At 37.7% G+C, this 18,406-nt stretch overlaps 1 protein-coding gene across 1 annotated transcript in view; it reads left to right on the forward strand.

Annotated features, from left to right (window-relative positions):
* Positions 1–18,406, forward strand: part of UNC13C (unc-13 homolog C) — a gene marked incomplete at its 3' end in the record, with an annotated part of 622,886 nt that overhangs the window by 519,163 nt on the left and 85,317 nt on the right. The window contains exon 24 of the mRNA XM_082618350.1: positions 2,571–2,648. Within this exon, the coding sequence (XP_082474476.1) occupies positions 2,571–2,648 (78 nt within the window). The remainder of the gene's footprint in view (positions 1–2,570; positions 2,649–18,406) is intronic.

Here is an 18,406-nt window from a genome sequence, read left to right on the forward strand (position 1 = left end):
CCTAAATGTAAGGCCAGACACTATCAAACTCTTAGAGGAAAACGTAGGCAGAACACTCTATGACATAAATCACAGCAAGATCCTTTTTGACCCACCTCCTAGAGAAATGGAAATAAAGACAAAAATAAACACATGGGACCTAATGAAACTTAAAAGCTTTTGCACAGCAAAGGAAACCATAAACAAGACCAAAAGACAACCCTCAGAATGGGAGAAAATATTTGCAAATGAAGCAACTGACAAAGGATTAATCTCCAAAATTTATAAGCAGCTCATGCAGCTCAATAACAAAAAAACAAACAACCCAATCCAAAAATGGGCAGAAGACCTAAATAGACATTTCTCCACAGAAGATATACAGACTGCCAACAAACACATGAAAGGATGCTCAACATCTTTACTCATTAGAGAAATGCAAATCAAAACTACAATGAGATATCATCTCACACCAGTCAGAATGGCCATCATCAAAAAATCTAGAAACAATAAATGCTGGAGAGGGTGTGGAAAAAAGGGAACACTCTTGCACTGCTGGTGGGAATGTGAATTGGTACAGCCGCTATGGAGAACGGTATGGAGGTTCCTTAAAAAACTACAAATAGAACTACCATATGACCCAGCAATCCCACTACTGGGCATATACCCTGAGAAAACCATAATTCAAAAAGAGACATGTACCAAAATGTTCATAGCAGCCCTATTTACAATAGCCCGGAGATGGAAACAACCTAAGTGTCCATCATCGGATGAATGGATAAAGAAGATGTGGCACATATATACAATGGAATATTACTCAGCCATAAAAAGAAATGAAATTGAGCTATTTGTAATGAGGTGGATAGACCTAGAGTCTGTCATACAGAGTGAAGTAAGTCAGAAAGAGAAAGACAAATACTGTATGCTAACACATATATATGGAATTTAAGAAAAAAAAATGTCATGAAGAACATAGGGGTAAGACAGGAATAAAGACACAGACCTACTAGAGAATGGACTTGAGGATATGGGGAGGGGGAAGGGTAAGCTGTGACAAAGTGAAAGAGCGGCATGGACATATATACACTACCAAACGTGAGGTAAATAGCTAGTGGGAAGCAGCCGCATAGCACAGGGAGATCAGCTTGGTACTTTGTGACCGCCTGGAGGGGTGGGATAGGGAGGGTGGGAGGGAGACGCAAAAGGGAGGGGATATGGAAACATATGTATATGTATAACTGATTAAATTTGTTATAAAGCAAAAAAATAAAATAAAATAAAATTAAAAAAAAAAAAAAAAAAAGAGTCAAATAGAAAGTTTTTCAAAGGTCAGTAATGTGGTTAAAACAATAATAAAATCTTTCCACTGATGAGTGCTAACACTTCTCTGATGTCCTGGAAGTCCTTTGCAGGCCTCTCTCTGACTCATTGTTGGCTCATTTCCCAGCACCTTGGAAGGCATATCCATTTTCCTTTCTTTCACTCTTTTCTTCCCTTGATATGTTGGCTCTTCAGAATCAGTATGTAGCAAATATTAAATTATTCCATAACTATTCTGAATTCCATTATAAATTAATTTCTACTATTCTGATGACACATCTAGTCCTGTCAGAAAACTTTACATCTTTATATGATTGTTATATTTCTGCTTCCATGGAAACAAGTCAAGGAACATTTTTAAAGCATGTATTATGTGTGAGGCTCCGTGCAGTACTCTAAGAAAAAGCAGAAAAAGACACAGAGGCACATACAGTGCATTTAAGGTCAGCTGGCAAGACAGTTAAAAGCAACTCAAACGTGAAGTTAAATAAAACAAATGTCAAGTGAGTGACAAAAAAAATACAATCTCAAGTGAGTGACAAAAAAAAATACAATCTCAAGTGAGTGACAAAAAATATACAATCTGGGAAACCAAAGGCCCTAACTTGAATGATGGATATGACTGAAGTAGGTGAAGAAGTTCCAGTGAAGGGCCTACATGCTAAGCCGAGCCACAGAGTCTGGAAAGCACAGGTGTTGGGGAGGTGGGAAGCAAGCATCTTGTAGTTGAGAGTTCATCATAATACAGTAGAGGGAGAGGAGAAGAAAAGCATGGTTTGGAGCTGTATAACTAAGGGCCTTGAATACCAAGCAGTGGCCTTTATCAATAGCCAGAATTTATTAAAGGTTTTTTGGGTTTTATTTTATTTTATTTTTTTGCATTCCTGAAATTCAGATGGTGTTTTAGCTTTTGAAACAGTGAAATAATAGAATAGTTTAAACTAGTTTGTTTTTCTTAAAGTAAATCTTTAAAAAACTAAACTGAATTTGGTTAATTTTGAAGTACAAAATGCCACAATGCTAAGAATAAAATAAACCCTAGTAATAGGTCTCCCATGGTTTATTGTCTAAGTATATTATTAAATTTCATTACCCAAAGTGGTCATATTTTCTCTCTTCTATTCTTAACTGTTAAAAAGTATAATCTTAAAATAGCATAATTATTCTATTTGCCAAATAGAATTGAACTTAGGTGATAGTTGTATACTATCACATTGAAGGTAAACTCATTCAATAATTTAATGTATTTTTTGTTTTGTTTGCTTTATTTAAAGCCCTGTATATTGATGAACAATATTCAACAATTGCGGGTTCAGCTGGAAAAAATGTTTGAATCCATGGGAGGAAAAGAGGTGGGTATGTTTTTATGCCTGCATTTGCCAAATATCTCAGAGATCATTAGCAGCGTATCTCTTTGCTATGGAGAGTGACATAATCAAGTTTTTACATGGCTTAGCTAAAGAACAGGAAATGCTAACAATCTAAAGTACCATTAACAGCTAAGGTGATCATTACTCTGCAACAGAATCTTTCAGTAAATACATCGGAAGTGTGAATAGGAGGAGGGAGATAGTCAATAGCCTTTTGTAATGTGTATATATAGTCATATATACACTATTAAATATACTTTTGTATATGCTAATGATATGTAAAGTTTCACAGTTGCAGATGTCTTTTACCATACTGCACAATGTCAACTTGAAATCAGTTTTCTTCTGCAGTGTGCTTTGTGGCACTACTGGTTCTTGATGGGTCACTGGTTTATTTTTCACATCTCAAAAACCTGTCAAAACTGTGTTGTGTAGTGTCTGTAATGTGTTGTGTCTTTGTCTAACATCTCTGACCTGCAATTCCATGAGTAGAAGAAGGAAGGAGAAAGATTCTTTTATGAGGTTTGTGATAGTACGCGTCTTATGACTGTTTCCCCTCTGAACTCAAAGACGATTGCACTTCCTACTTGTTCTCATTTGCTTGTTTGGATCAGGCAGACTGTGAAATACTAACTGGGCACCTGCCTTGAGCTGCCGCAGTATTTCACAAACTGGCATGAGCATCTGGGGGATTGAGGACTGGAGACAGTACTGCAAGGGAAGGTCATGCAGCTGTCATTCTCCCACCGCCACCCCCTCCGTAAAACAATCCCAAGGGTGGCTAGGATGAAGGGATATTTCTGTTTAAGGTTTTATTTACACTGTTCCTAATTATTGTGGTAAGTACGCAAGACATATTTAAAGCTAGGTTTGATTTCAAAGCCAAGATCCCATTCATTTCTAAATTGATAAGGCTGAAAATGCTTCTTTTAAGATGGGACCTCTTCACACATGATGTTTCTTTTAACCCAAGAGACATTTATACATTTTCCCCCTGATGTCTTTTTTATTATTCTCAAGTCTCAGTCTTTTTGAAAAATAAACTTGCTATTTAGCATCCTACAAATGAGAAGCACCAGGATACATGGGTGAAGGTGCAAAACTTCAAAAATGAACTTTTCTGAACTCTGCTGCTACTCCTGTCTCAGTCTAGTTTGTATGAAATAAGGTTTCATTCCCCAAAGTGCGTTAATGGTTTTTGCACAGTTTGAGGGCGTCAATCTCATTTTTAGAATTCTTTTGCTGAATTAAGTAAGCACAAGCGATTGGAGATCATAACTGGAGATTCCCTTTTTAATTTTCGTGATGTTTTATATTCAGACTTTAAGTCCACTTACTGTCTTGAAAAGTAGTGAAGAAATTACTGATTTCTTGTGGGAAATTCTATCTCCCGTTAGTGAACTTTAAAGACCACAAATCATTTGAAGATAGAGTTGTATTTGAATTGCCACATTTCCAGAAATTTCTCCTAATGCTACTACTATATCATTACTATTTTGTGGTTGAACTCTAATGTGAGTGATATATTGCTGAGCTGAGTGTTAACCAAATTATGTCTGTATTTAAAGGAAACTGTGTGGGCCAAGCCACCTGCTAACCAAAAAAGCTATGGGGTGGTTTGTTCACCAACCAAACTTGACTGCTTGTTTCAGATAAGATTGCCAATTTGAAATGTACAGGTTTTCTCATGATAAATTGAGTTGCAAACCTATGGCTACATCACAGAACTCTACTGGAGAAAATGATGGAAGATGTGCTGAGCTGGATGCCTTCTCCCTTTATAACTCTTTCCATGCCAATTGCTAATTTAAACTCCATACATAATTTCAAGGGAAAATCAATTAAACAAATGAAATGAATGTCTAAGCTTCTAAAGATGGAATTTGTTAGGACAGCATTGACCCTAGCTCCTTTCTTTTCCTACATTTAAATATTTTTTTCCTCCCCTCCCTCTCTTTACCCTCTTTTTATGTTCTCCTGTCTCCCTTTCTATGCCGTTTCTTTTCTCTTATTCTTTTCCATTTTCATCTTGTCTTTTGTAGCTAAGAAAAAGCTTTAGGCAGGCCCTGTCAGTATACATAGGGATTGAAGAAATGTCAGGAAGAAGCTTGACTTAAACCCAAGTCTGAGTGTAACAGGCAGCCTCCCATATGGAAGTAATCTTTATTAATACAGAATGATGTTAGAGCTGCTGATTGCTACACTCAGCCTCCAGAATCTCAAAATAATAGGCAGAGCCCATCCATTGTAGTTATCTATATGGCAGTATTTAAATGGGTTCCTTAACTTGGGCCTTTCATAAAGATGAAAAAGGATTTTACTGAGAAAGACAAATTCACTCTTTGATAGGAAAAGTATATATAGAACTTAATATGAGCATGTTCAGTGGTCTTTAATGATAATACAATGTGTTTGTACTATTACCAATTTCCAGTTGTTTCCTCACAGTGGAACTAGTTATACAACCTTGACTGCTATTGCTAAGGAAAATTTTCTAAACTAGATTTTATCCTTCTTTTAGTAGTTTCTTATTATTTTGTGCCCCACCATCAGTGCTAGGATGTGCACTTCTTGCTACCTAATTAACAAATGATTGCTTGTGCATATGCTCAAAATAGTTTTTGATGTCATGTGTCCATTAGATGGCTTCTAACAATAACGTGGCTGGCCTCTCAGACAATCTGTAAAGTGCTGGCCGCTTGCAGGCCTAGTTGCATGATGCTGCAGCTCTTTACTGCTTTGACCCAACCATTGTTGGGGCAACTGCTCTTTCTTTGCAGGATCAATCTCTTTTCCCTCTGGAAACAGAAAAAGTGTTTAAAACCTTTGTTTATTCACTCTCTGTGTGGTGTCCAAGAAGGAAACATTGCCTAATGCTGTGACAGTCTTGGGAGTGATGCCGTTGACAGTAGCTCCAAAAACAGCCACTTGAGTAGTCCCTGGTAAATGCACACATGGTAGCCTGTGGGCCCTGTAGGCACATTCTTTACCAATGCCCTATTTAGAAAAAAGAATCAAAAGAGAAAAGCAAACCACTATATTTCTTCTCCTATAGTCTCTTTCAAACACATTTCCCTGCGTACAAATTAAGAGCATGTTTTAGCTTAACAACTCTCGATTATTCTAGAAAATAAGAATAAAAAAAAGTCACAAACTATGAAGCAAAAGTAGCCTTTAGGAATGAGGTCCAGGGTCTGTTTTTTGAAGAGCATCCTGGTGATTTTTTATGTTCATACAGTTTTAGGAATCACTATAGTAAAACAGAAAAAATAACCAAACTGTGGTATGGACTGACTTGAGCTAGAAGTTAAATTATTTATACCACAGTTCCCAGACGGTATTACTTGTCCCTCTGTAACACAGTAACAGCAAAACAATCATCAGAGTGCTAGGTAATAATTTTCATGTATTGGTTAATGATTGTTTTATCATCCTATAATAGCTCAAAAGTAAAACAGATATAGTTTGGTTTATATCATTTTAATAGCTTAATTATTTCATGAGTATAAATCAGCACATATCAACTGCAAATAAATACGTAGTCTGTATTCATTTTTTCATAAAAACATTGCTACAGTCTACAGAAGGGACTTTGTAGTAGTTCCTTGATCTGTAATCTAATTTTTACAAGTCCATGAAAATCAGATAATCCAAAATTTACTTTCTTTTCAGAATGTCATAAGATATTGGTTATGAACTTGTGTTGTAGTGATTGATTTAGAAGAATTATGACTGTGCTGTGTAAGCAGAGGATGCACTTCTTCACAATATTGGGATGGTAAAATCATCTTGAATGGTAGAATCTATAGTTATCCATAGGCCTGCTATTCTACTGACTGTACTTCAAATTCTAGAGGTTAGCTATTATTAAGACATTTGGGGGAAATGGGAAGAGGGAGTATTTACTTAGCTAAAATTTCTCATTCTGCTGACCACAAAACAGACGAAGCAGGTATAATAGTAACGTTATTTTTATTGATATGTCCCAGAAGGATTGAATCTCTTGACTCATTGCACCTTGTTAAACTTTCCTGAACAGGGTCGGGAATCAGGAACATAACCCTACCTATCCTAAAAATGTACATATTTTAATGAGCAACTTAATTATCTTTTGTTTCAGAGATGCATACTATATTGCTTTTTATTTTTTAATGATGAATTTGATGTGTCAATTAGAAACTGAATCTGACTGCCCCAAAGTGAATGCATGTAGCTGATTGAAATTCACTGTAAAACTTACTAGCCATACAAACTCGGTCTTCAGCTAAGCAACCTCTGATCAGAGAGGACAGAAATTAACTTCTGTCATATTTTACTTAGCAATACACTTTCAACATTGTAATTTCTGGGCTACAGGGGTTGAAGATCCCTGCTTTAAGGGTATTAATACTTCATGCCGGTAGTTTCTGAACTTTATCAGGTATGAGAACCACCTGGAGAGCTGATTACAACACACATTGCCGAACTCCATCCTGGGCTATTCAGCTCAGTAGGTCTGAGGTTGGGTCGCATGCGTTGCATTTCTAACAAATTTCCATGTGATGCTGATGCTACTGGTCAGGAGATGGCGTTTTGAGAATTATTATTCTTTGCTTTTAGGATAGCAACCAGGTAATTGGGAAATGTCTCCGAATACCCCTTTGCCTTACCTGTGCTTGACTCCTAACCCACCTACTTAATGTGTTTTGAATCTTGAGAGCACATCGGATTTAATGTTTGCATGGACCTTGAGACTGCATGCAATAGACAGGGAAGCATTTGGATTAAAGAATATAATAATCCCAAAATATAGGTGGCTAATTTGCAGTCTTATACAAATATCCAGCATTTTTAAAAATCTGGACTTTTATACTTGCATTTTTATATATAGTCTTATTAAAAGAGGTATTATAGTTGTAAAGAGGCTAAAAGCTTTATGTTCAGGTTTCTGATCTGTCTCACTTTTTCTCGATGTAAATAGAGATATAACTCACTAGTTAATACATTAATGAGAAGCCATCTGTGATTTCTGTCTCTTTTTCAGAAATACAAAATAAATTACAAAATAAAATAATTAAAGTATGTATTAGATGTCATTAGATAGTAGACGTTTAACTAGTCATATTATGTCTTCCTTTTAGTTATAAAATATTTCCTAAAACAATTTACAAAAATCTTCCCATTTAATTGAAGTGTCTACTGGTGCCTACTTATATTTTCTATAGGGGGACAAGTGTTGATACAGGGAATAGAAAAAAATTTTAATGAATGCTCTAGTCCTCAAGGAGCTAATAAGAAGGAGTAAGGAGGCCTTATAAAATAACAGTTAGAGCACAGTTCCCTTTTGGGCCCAGTGAAAGAGATATTTAGAAGCCAAATGATCCCTGTCCTGCCTGGACAACTTTAAGCACATCTTGCCCTCGGTGCTGACTACCCGAAGAAAAACAGAGACTAGAGCTTGCTGAACATGAAGACAGAATTTATTCCTTCATTAATTCATTCAACAAATTATTGATTTGCTGAGCACCTATGGTGAGCTGCAAATTTTACTAGACACCAGAGGTACAATAATTACTAGGATGCAGACCCCACCCTCAAAGAACTTTGAATGTATTAGGGAAGTCAGAACAATTAGAGGTAAGGTTTGTTGTGATGATCCCCCCCATGACAATTTCTAAACTTCAAAATACCTTTCAAATGAGAGTTGTAATTGTTGTATCTTATCCCACAATAATTCAAAGAATCAGCTCAAACCTCTAGCCTCTTATTGTGTAAATAAAGCTCAAAGGTGAGATGTATTTGGCTGAATTCAGTAAAAGTAAGCAGTTATTTCTAGTTTCATGGCAGCACATAACAAAGAGGACTGAATGCTTGAAGTTTTATGTGCTGGCCCTTTATTTTGGCAGCATGAAGATACTGCCTGATTTCTTTTTCCTCCTAACCATCTCTGCAACTAGAGTTAATAAGTTGGACTTAATCGAAAATTAAGGGAATAATGAGGACCAAAAGGGCAAATTGCATTGAAGCGATTTAATAAATATGATTAAGGATCTAGCACTACTACCACATAAAGTTCAGCTAACTGCTAAGCTGGTGATATTAAGAAAAGATGCTCCCTTGGAGGCTGAGAGGTATCTGGGCAGCTGATGCATGTCAAAATGAAATTCAGTCTCAGGGAGGTGCTACTTATTAACCTCATTCCCCAGAGCGTTCCCCAGAGATCATAGGGTCACTCCTGTACTACCAAGCATCTTTTTTAAAATTAATTATTTATTTTTTAACATCTTTATTGGAGTATCATTGCTTTACAACGGTGTGTTAGTCTCTGTTTATAACAAAGTGAATCAGCTATACATATAAATATATCCCCATATCTCTTCCTACTTGCGTCTCCCTCCCACCCTCCCTATCCCACCCATCTAGGTGGTCACAAAGCACCGAGCTGATCTCCCTGTGCTATGTGGCTGCTTCCCACTAGTTATTTTATATGTGGTAGTGTATATAAGTCCATGCCACTATCTCACGTCGTCCTAGCTTACCCTTCCCCCTCCCCGTGTCCTCAAGTCCATTCTCTACATCTGCGTGTTTATTCCTGTCCTGGCCCTAGGTTCTTCAGAACCATTTTTTTTTAGATTCCATATATATGTGTTAGCATATGGTATTTGTTTTTCTCTTTCTGACTTACTTCACTCTGTATGACAGACTCTAGGTCCATCCACCTCACTACAGATAACTCAATTTCATTTTTTATGGCTGAGTAATATTCCATTGTATATATGTGCCACATCTTCTTTATCCATTCATCTGTTGATGGACACTTAGGTTACTTCCATGTCCTGGCTATTTTAAATAGTGCTGCAATGAACATTGTAGTACATGACTCTTTTTGAATTATAGTTTTCTCAGGGTATATGCCCAGTAGTGGGATTGCTGGGTCGTATGGTAGCTCTATTTCTACTTTTTTAAGGAACCTCCATACTGTTCTCCATAGTGGTTGTATCAATTTACATTCCCAACAACAGTGCAAGACGGTTCCCTTTCCTCCACACCCTCTCCAGCATTTATTATTTGTAGATTTTTTGATGATGGCCATTCTGACTGGTGTAAGGTGATACCTCATTTTAGTTTTGATTTGCATTACTCTAAAGATTAGGGATGTTGAGCATCCTTTCATGTGTTTGTTGGCTATCTGTATGTCTTCTTTGGAGAAATGTCTGTTTAGGTCTTCTGCCCTTTTCTTGATTGGGTTGTTTGTTTTTTTGATAATGAGCTGCATGAGCTGCTTATAAATTTTGGAGATCAATCCTTTGTCAGGTGCTACATTTGCAAATATTATCTCCCATTCTGAGGGTTGTCTTTTCATCTTGATTATGCTTTCTTTTGCTGTGCAAAAGCTTTTAAGTTTCATTAGGTCTGATTTGTTTATATTTGTTTTTATTTCCATTTCTCTAGGAGGTGAGTCAAAAAGGATCTTGCTGTGATTTATCTCATAGAGTGTTCTGCCTTTGTTTTCCTCTAAGAGTTTTATAGTGTCTGGCCTAACATTTAGGTCTTTAATCCATTTTGAGTTTATTTTTGTGTATGGTGTTAGGGAGTGTTCTAATTTCATTCTTTTAGCTGTAGCTGTCCAGTTTTCCCAGCACCACTTATTGAAGAGGTGGTCTTTTCTCCACTGTATATTCTTGCCTCCTGTATCAAAGATGAGGTGACCATATGTGCATGGGTTTATCTCTGGGCTTTCTATCCTGTTCCAATTATCTATATTTCTGTTCTTCTGCCAGTACCATACTGTTTTGATTACTGTAGCTTTGGAATATAGTCTGAAGTCCAGGAGCCTGATTCCTCCAGCTCCGTTTTTCATCCTCAAGATTGCTTTGGCTATTCAGGCTCTTCTGTGTTTCCATACAAATTGTGAAATCTTTTGCTCTAGTTCTATGAAAAATGTCATTGGTCATTTGATAGGGATTGCATTAAATCTGTAGATTGCTTTGGGTAGTATAGTCACTTTCACAATGTTGATTATTCCAATCCAAGAACATGGTATATCTCTCCATCTGTTTGTATCATTTTTAATTTCTTTCATCAGTGTCTTATAGTTTTCTGCCCACAGTTGTTTTGTCTCCTTAGGTGGGTTGATTCCTAGGTATTTAATCTTTTTGTTTCAATGGTAAATCGGAGTGTTTCCTTAATTTCTCTTTCAGATTTTTCATCATTAGTATATAGGAATACAGATTTCTGTGCATTAATTTTTTATCCTGCTACTTTACCAAATTCATTGACTAGCTCTAGTAGTTTTCTGGTAGCATCTTTAGGATTCTCTATGTATAGTATCATGTCATCTGCAAACAGTGACAGCTTTACTTCTTCTTTGCCAATTTGGATTCCTTTTTTTCTTTTTTTATCTCTGATTGCGGTGGCTAAAACTTCCAAAACTATGTTGAATAATAGTGGGGAGAGTGGACAACCTTTTCTTATTTCTGATCCCACAGAAAATGGTTTCACTTTTTCACCATGGAGAACGATGTTGGCTGTGGGTTTGTCATATATGGCCTTTATTATTTTGAGGTAAGTTCCATCTATGCCTACTTTCTGCAGGTTTTTTATCATGAAAAAGGTGTTGAATTTTGTCAAAAGCTTTTTCTGCATCCATTGAGATACTCATATGGGTTTTCTCCTTTAATTTGTTAATATGATGTATCACATTGATTTATTTGTGTATTTTGAAGAATCCTTGCAATCCTGGTATAAACCTCACTTGATCATGGTCTATGATCCTTTTAATGTGCTGTTGGATTTTGTTTGCTAGTATTTCGTTGACTATTTTTGCATCTATGTTCATCAGGGATATTGGCCTTTTGTTTTCTTTCTTTGTGACATCTTTGGTTTTGATATCAGGGTGATGGTGGCCTCGTAGAATGAGTTTGGGAGTGTTCCTGCCACTGCTATATTTTGGAAGAGTTTGAGAAGGATAGGTGTTAGCTCTTCTCTAAATGTTTGATAGAATATGCCTGTGAAGCCATCTCTTCCTGGGCTTTTGTTTTTTGGAAGATTTTTAATCACAGTCCCAATTTCAGTGCTTGTGATTGGTCTTTTTATATCTTCTGTTTCTTCCTGGTTCAGTTTCAGAAGGTTGTGCATTTCTTCCAGGTTGTCCATTTCTTCCAGGTTGTCCATTTTATTGGCTTATAGTTGTTTGTAGTAATCTCTCATGATCCTTCGTATTTCTGAAGTGTCAGTTGTTACTTCTCCTTTTTTATTTCTAATTCTGTTTATTTGAGTCTCCTCCCTTTTTTCTTGATGAGTCTGGCTAATGGTTTATCAATTTTGTTTATCTTCTCAAAGAACAAGCTTTCAGTTTTATTGATCTTTGCTATTGTTTCTTTCATTTCTTTCTCAATTATTTCTGATCGGATCTTTATGATTTCTTTCCTTCTGCTAACTTTGGGGGTTACTATTTTTGTTCTTCTTTCTCCAATTGCTTTAGGTGTAAGTTTAGGTTGTTTCTTTGAGATGTTTCTTGTTTCTTGATGTAGGATTGTATTGCTATAAACTTCCATCTTAGAACTGCTTTTGCTGCATCCCATAGGTTGTGGGTCATCGTGTTTTCATTGTCATTTGTTTCTAGGTATTTTTTGATTTCCTCCTTGATTTCTTCAATGATCTCTTGGTTATTAAGTAGTGTAATATTTAGCCTCCATGTGTTTGTATTTCTTACAGATTTTTCCCTGTAATTGATATCTAGTCTCATAACATTGTGGTCAGAAAAGATACTTGATATGATTTCAATTTTCTTAAATTTACCAAGGCTTCATTTGTCACCCAGGATATGATCTATCCTGGAGACTGTTCCATGAGAACTTGAGAAGAAAGTGTATTCTTTTGTTTTTGGATGGAATGTCCCATCAATATCAATTAAATCTGTCTTGTTTTATGTATCATTTAAAGCTTTTGTTTCCTTATTTATTTTCATTTTGCATGATCTGTCCGTTGGTGAAAGTGGGGTGTTAAAGTCCCCTGCTATGATTGTGTTACTGTTGATTTCCCCTTTTATGGCTGTTAGCATTTGCCTTATGTACTAAGGTGCTCCTATGTTGAGTGCATAAATATTTACAATTATTATATCTTCTTCTTGGATTGATCCCTTGATCATTATGCAGTATCCTTCTTTGTCTCTTGTAATAGTCTTTATTTTAAAATCTATTTTGGCTGATATGAGAATTGCTACTCCAGCTTTCTTTTGATTTCCATTTGCATGGAATACCTTTTTCCATCCCCTCACTTTCAGTCCGTATGTGTCCCTAGTTCTGAAGTGGGTCTTTTTTAGACAGCATATATACAGGTCTTGTTTTTGTATCCATTCCACCAGTCTATGTCTTTGGTGGAAGCATTTAATCCATTTACATTTAAGGTAATTATCGATATGTATGTTCCTATTACCATTTTCTTAATTGTTTGGGGTTTGTTATTGTATGTCTCTTCCTACTCTTGTATTTCATGCCTAGAGAAGTTCCTTTAGCATTTGTTGTAAAGCTCGTTTGATGGTGCTGAATTGTCTTAGCTTTTGCCTATCTGTAAAGGTTTTACTTTCTCCATCAAATCTTAATGAGATCCTTGCTGGGTAGAATAATCTTGGTTGTAGGTTTTTCCCTTTCATCACTTTAAATATGTCCTGCCACTCCCTTCTGGCTTGCAGAGTTTCTGCTGAAAGATCAGCTGATAACCTTATGGGGATTCCCTTGTATGTTATTTGTTGTTTTTCCCTTGCTGTTTTTAATATTTTTTGTTTGTATTTAATTTTTGATAGTTTGATTAATATGTGTCTTGGTGTGTTTTTCCTTGGTTTTATCCTGTAAGGGGCTCTCTGCACTTCCTGGACTTGATTGACTACTTCCTTTCCCATATAAGGGAAGTTTTCAACTATTATCTCTTCAAATATTTTCTGAGTCCCTTTCTTTATCTCTTCTTTTGGGACCCCAATAATTCGAATGTTGGTGCATTTAATGTTTTCCCAGAAGTCTCTGAGGCTGTCCTCAATTCTTTTCATTCTTTTTTCTTTATTCTACTCTGCAATAGTTATTTCCACTATTTTATCTTCCAGGTCACTCATCCATTCTTCTGCCTCAGTTATTCTGCTATTGATTCCTTCTAGAGAATTTTTAATTTCATTTTTTGAGTTCATCATTGTTTGTTTGCTCTTTAGTTCTTCTAGCTCCTTGTTAGACGTTTCTTGTATTTTCTCCATTCTATTTCCAAGATTTTGGAACATCTTTACTATCATTACTGTGAATTCTTTTTCAGGTAGACTGCCTATTTCCTCTTCATTTGTTTGATCTGGTGGGTTTTTACCTTGCTCCTTTATCTGCTGTGTGTTTCTCTGTCTTCTCATTTTGCTTAACTTACTGTGTTTGGGGTCTCTTTTTCGCAGGCTACAGGTTCATAGTTCCTGTTGTTTTTGGTTTGTGCCCCCAGTGGCTAAGTTTGGTTTTGTGGGTTGTGTAGGCTTCCTGGTGGAGGCGACTAGTGCCTGTGTCCTGGTGGATGAGGCTGGATCTTGTCTTTCTGGGGGGCAGGACCGCATCCGGTGGTGTGTTTTGGGATGTCTGTGACCTTATTATGATTTTAGACCGCCTCTCTTCTAATGGGTTGGGTTGTGTTCCTGTCTTGCTAATTGTTTGGCATAGGGTATCTAGCACTGTAGCTTGCTGGTTTTTGAATGGACCTGTGTCTTAGCATTGAGTTGGAGGTCTCTGGGAGAACTTTCACCACTTGATATTATGTGGAGCTGGGAGGTCTCTGCTGGACCAATGTCTTGAACTTGGCTGTCCCACCTCAGAGGCACAGACCTGACACCCAGCTGGAGAACCAATACCCTGTCAGCCACACAGCTCAGAAGAAAAGGGAGAAAGAAAGAGAGAAAGAAGGCAAGAGAGGGAGGAGGAAGGGAGGAAGGAAGGAAGGAAGAAAGTAAAAATAAATAAAGTTATTAAAATAAAAATATTTGTAAAAATTAAAATGTAATTTTAAAAAAAGAAGAAAGAAAGAAGAGAGCAGCCAAACCATGAATCAAATCTACCAATGATAACAAGCGCTAAAAACTATACTAAAAAAACAAACAAACAAACAAAAAAACGCACAGTTAGAACCCTAGGACAAATGGTAGAAGCAAAGCTATACAGACAAAATCACACAAGGAAGCATAAACATACACACTCACAAAAAGAGAAAAAGGAATATATATATATATATATATATATATATATATATATATATATATATATTTAAAAAAGGAAGAGAGCAACCAAATCAATAAACAAATCTACCAATGATATTCCACTCTAAATACTAAACTAAGATAAACATAAAACCAAAAACTAGTCAGTTGCATACAGCAAACCGCAAGTATACAGTTGCCCCAATATACACCACCTCAATTTGGGATGATTCGTTGTCTATTCAGGTATTCCACAGATGCAGGGTACATCAAGTTGATTGTGGAGCTTTAATCCGCTGCTCCTGAGGCTGCTAGGAGAGATTTCCCTTTCTCTTCTTTGTTCGCACAGCTCCCGGAGTTCAGCTTTAGATTTGGACCCAGCTCTGCGTGTAGGTCACCTGAGGACGTCTGTTCTTCGCTCAGACAGGACAGGGTTAAAGGATCCACTGAATCGGGGGCTCTTGCTCACTCAGGCCGGGGGGAGGGAGGGATACGGATGCGGGGTGAGCCTGCGGCGGCAGAGGCCGACATGACTTTGCACCAGCCTGAGGCGCACCGTGCGTTCTCCCGGGGAAGTTGTCCCTGGATCACGGGACCCTGGCAGTGGCGGGCTGCACAGGCTCCCAGGAGGGCAGGTGTGGAGAGTGACCTGTGCTTGCACACAGGCTTCTTGGTGGCGGCAGCAGCAGCCTTAGCGTCCCATGCCCATCTCTGGGGTCCGCACTGATAGCCGCGGCTCGCGCCCGTCTCTGGAGCTCCTTTAAGCAGCGCTCTTAATCTGCTCTCCTCGCACACCCTGAAACAATGGTCTCTTGCCACTTAAGGAGGTCCACACTTTTCCCCGGACTCTCTCCTGGCTAGCTGTGGCACACTAGCCCTGGGATCTGACCTCTGAAGCCCGAGTGTCAGCTCCCAGCCCCCACCCGCCCCGGCGGGTGAGCAGACAAGCCTCTGGGGCTGCTGAGTGCTGGTCAGCACTGATCCTCAGTGCGGGAATCTCTCCACTTTACCCTCCGCACCCCTGTTGCTGTGCTCTCCTCCATGGCTCCGAAGCTTCCCCCCTCCCCCCCACCCCCGTCTCCACCAGTGAAGGGGAAACCTTTCCTCCTTCACAGCTCCCTCCCAGAGAGGCAGGTCCCATCCCTATTCTTTTGTCTCTGCTTTTTCTTTTTTCTTTTGCCCTACCCATGTATGTGGGGAGTTTCTTGCTTTTTGGGAGGTCTGAGGTCTTCTGCCAGCGTTCAGTAGGTGTTCTGTAGGAGTTGTTCCACATGTAGATGTACTTCTGATGTCTTTGTGGGGAGGAAGGTGATCTCCACATCTTACTGCTCCGCCATCTTGAAAGTCTCCCCAAGCATCTTTTTAAACTAACCTTCCTCTGAACCTTAAGAAAACTTCAGGAGAAAGGGTGTGAGCTACAGCCAGAGGGCAGAGAAACATTTTCTAGAATAGACCTATTTTATTGTCTTGTTGTGAACCCCCTACAATTGTTTATGCCTGCCTTAACAAACCATAGATCAATGCAGAAAGTAGTAAAACTTACTCCTTTAGTCCAACCAAGCCTCCCTTTTCTCCAATTTGGCATACTGGCCTTCAGGCACCTCATGCAGATGGCTCACTGAGGGCATTCTGTGCCCATCACTTGATGATTAACAGGTCCTCAATTCAGTTGATTGAGCAGAGTATATTCACAGTACTGAGCAGTGGCGAGATTCAGTAATGTGAACAGCTGAAAGGAAAAGACAGAATGAGACAGGACAAAAAGGCAGTTTTTACAGAATAAATTCTGAACATAAACTTTGTGTCTCATTTCTTCTATTCCTGAGTTATCCCTACTCTGTCCAGTTTCTTAGTTGTTCAGCCGACTATAAGCCCAAAATTCCTTCGCAATCGAGTTATTGAACTTGATTTTTTGTGACCATTTTCAGAAGAGAATTTCTCAAAAGAATATAGTTTCTTAGATCATTGCCTTTCAATTCTCATGTGGCCTCCCCAATGTGTCATGTGACATGACACATCATTTAGGCCTTGATTTTCCCCACCTATAAGAAAGAAATGAACTATAGCATTTCTGAAGTTCAGTCTAGTCTAAAAATCTGTGGTTATAAGGACAAGAACCTTGTTATCAATCCATAGGGTATAAGATTAATGCATGTATTGTAGGTGAAAAGGAAAAAAAATGTTTGAGAGAAAAGAATGTGTCACTCATATAAGGCTTAAAGGGTTTTTTTTACAAAAGTTCAGAGAAATAGAAATAGAAAAATTCATAATTTGCCATATATTCACTAACTCAAAACTACATTGAGTGAATTATAAAAGATGAGGCATTTTTTTCCCTTCAGTTGTCTAGTCTGAAGAATCTAACTTAACATATCTCAAAGACATTTAGTTGATTTGAAGTACAATGACAGCTGGATTTACTGCATACACTCTTTAATTAGGATGAGAGACAGCTACTGATGTTCTTCCACTTTTTGAAACCAAGAAGTTAGAAGCATGAATTTATATAACTGTTACTTATAGCATAACAATTCATTCACATCTGAATGGCACAAAAATGTCATAGTCTATCTCCAAAAATGATCTTATAAGTTCTTGGGGAGGTTCTCTCATAAGATGAATAAAAAATAAAGAAACTAAAGACAGAGTTGCATTGGTAGATCTGGGGCATATTGTTTGCAGTAGAGAGGACCATGTGTTCTTTTATTTCTGACAACATACCATAGTATTCATGCTGAATGCTGTAGCTCTACAAAGTTATTTAGGGCATTTCAAGGAGAGTAACTTCCTGCTGGATTCACTAGGGAATTTTCACTGATTTCTCTGTCATCTATTTTAAGTTGAGCTAGCTTCTTTAGGATGGATAAATTCTGGTCAAATAGAAGGGTTGGAGAGAAGTGATCTTTTCAAAATAAAAGAAATAGCAAGAGCCCAGATGAGACCGTAAGAAAGTGCTTGAAGCACTTTCCTGGTTGAAAGTCAGCTAGAGGGGTCAGCAGGTGCCATGATCAGATTTGGGCTTAATTAAAACAACTCTAGGAAGAGTTAGGAGGATGGAATAGAAGTGGGAAAATAGCAAAGAAGAACACAACCAGGAGATTGCAATATTTCTGATGTGGATGAGAAAAATTCCACATCAGAAAATGAAGAGGATAGCAGAGATGGAGAAAATATTTCATAAATATTATCAATCATATTTGGTATCCAAGTGAATATGGAAGGAAGAAGGCAGAGAGGAGTCAAAGATGACTTTCATAGTTCTGCCTTAAACAACTTCATGCTATCAATCAAATCAGAGACAATACAAATAGAAATAAACTAAGGATGGACAGGTAACAAGCTCACTTTTTGATAGGTTGAGCTTGAGGTCGTCAAAGTGGAAAAGGCTAATAGGCAAATGGGACTATAGACCTGATGCTCAGGCATCCTGTTAAAGCTGTTGATGATGATTTGGAGGTCATTAGCATAGAGGTGGGAGCTGAAGTCATAGACATAAATGTGATTGCTCAAGAACGGAATATAGAGTGGAAGAGAAAGAGGACTAGAAAGG

The sequence above is a fragment of the Mesoplodon mirus genome (assembly GCF_964341445.2).
Source record: "Mesoplodon mirus genome assembly, chromosome: 4".
NCBI lineage: Eukaryota > Metazoa > Chordata > Mammalia > Artiodactyla > Ziphiidae > Mesoplodon > Mesoplodon mirus.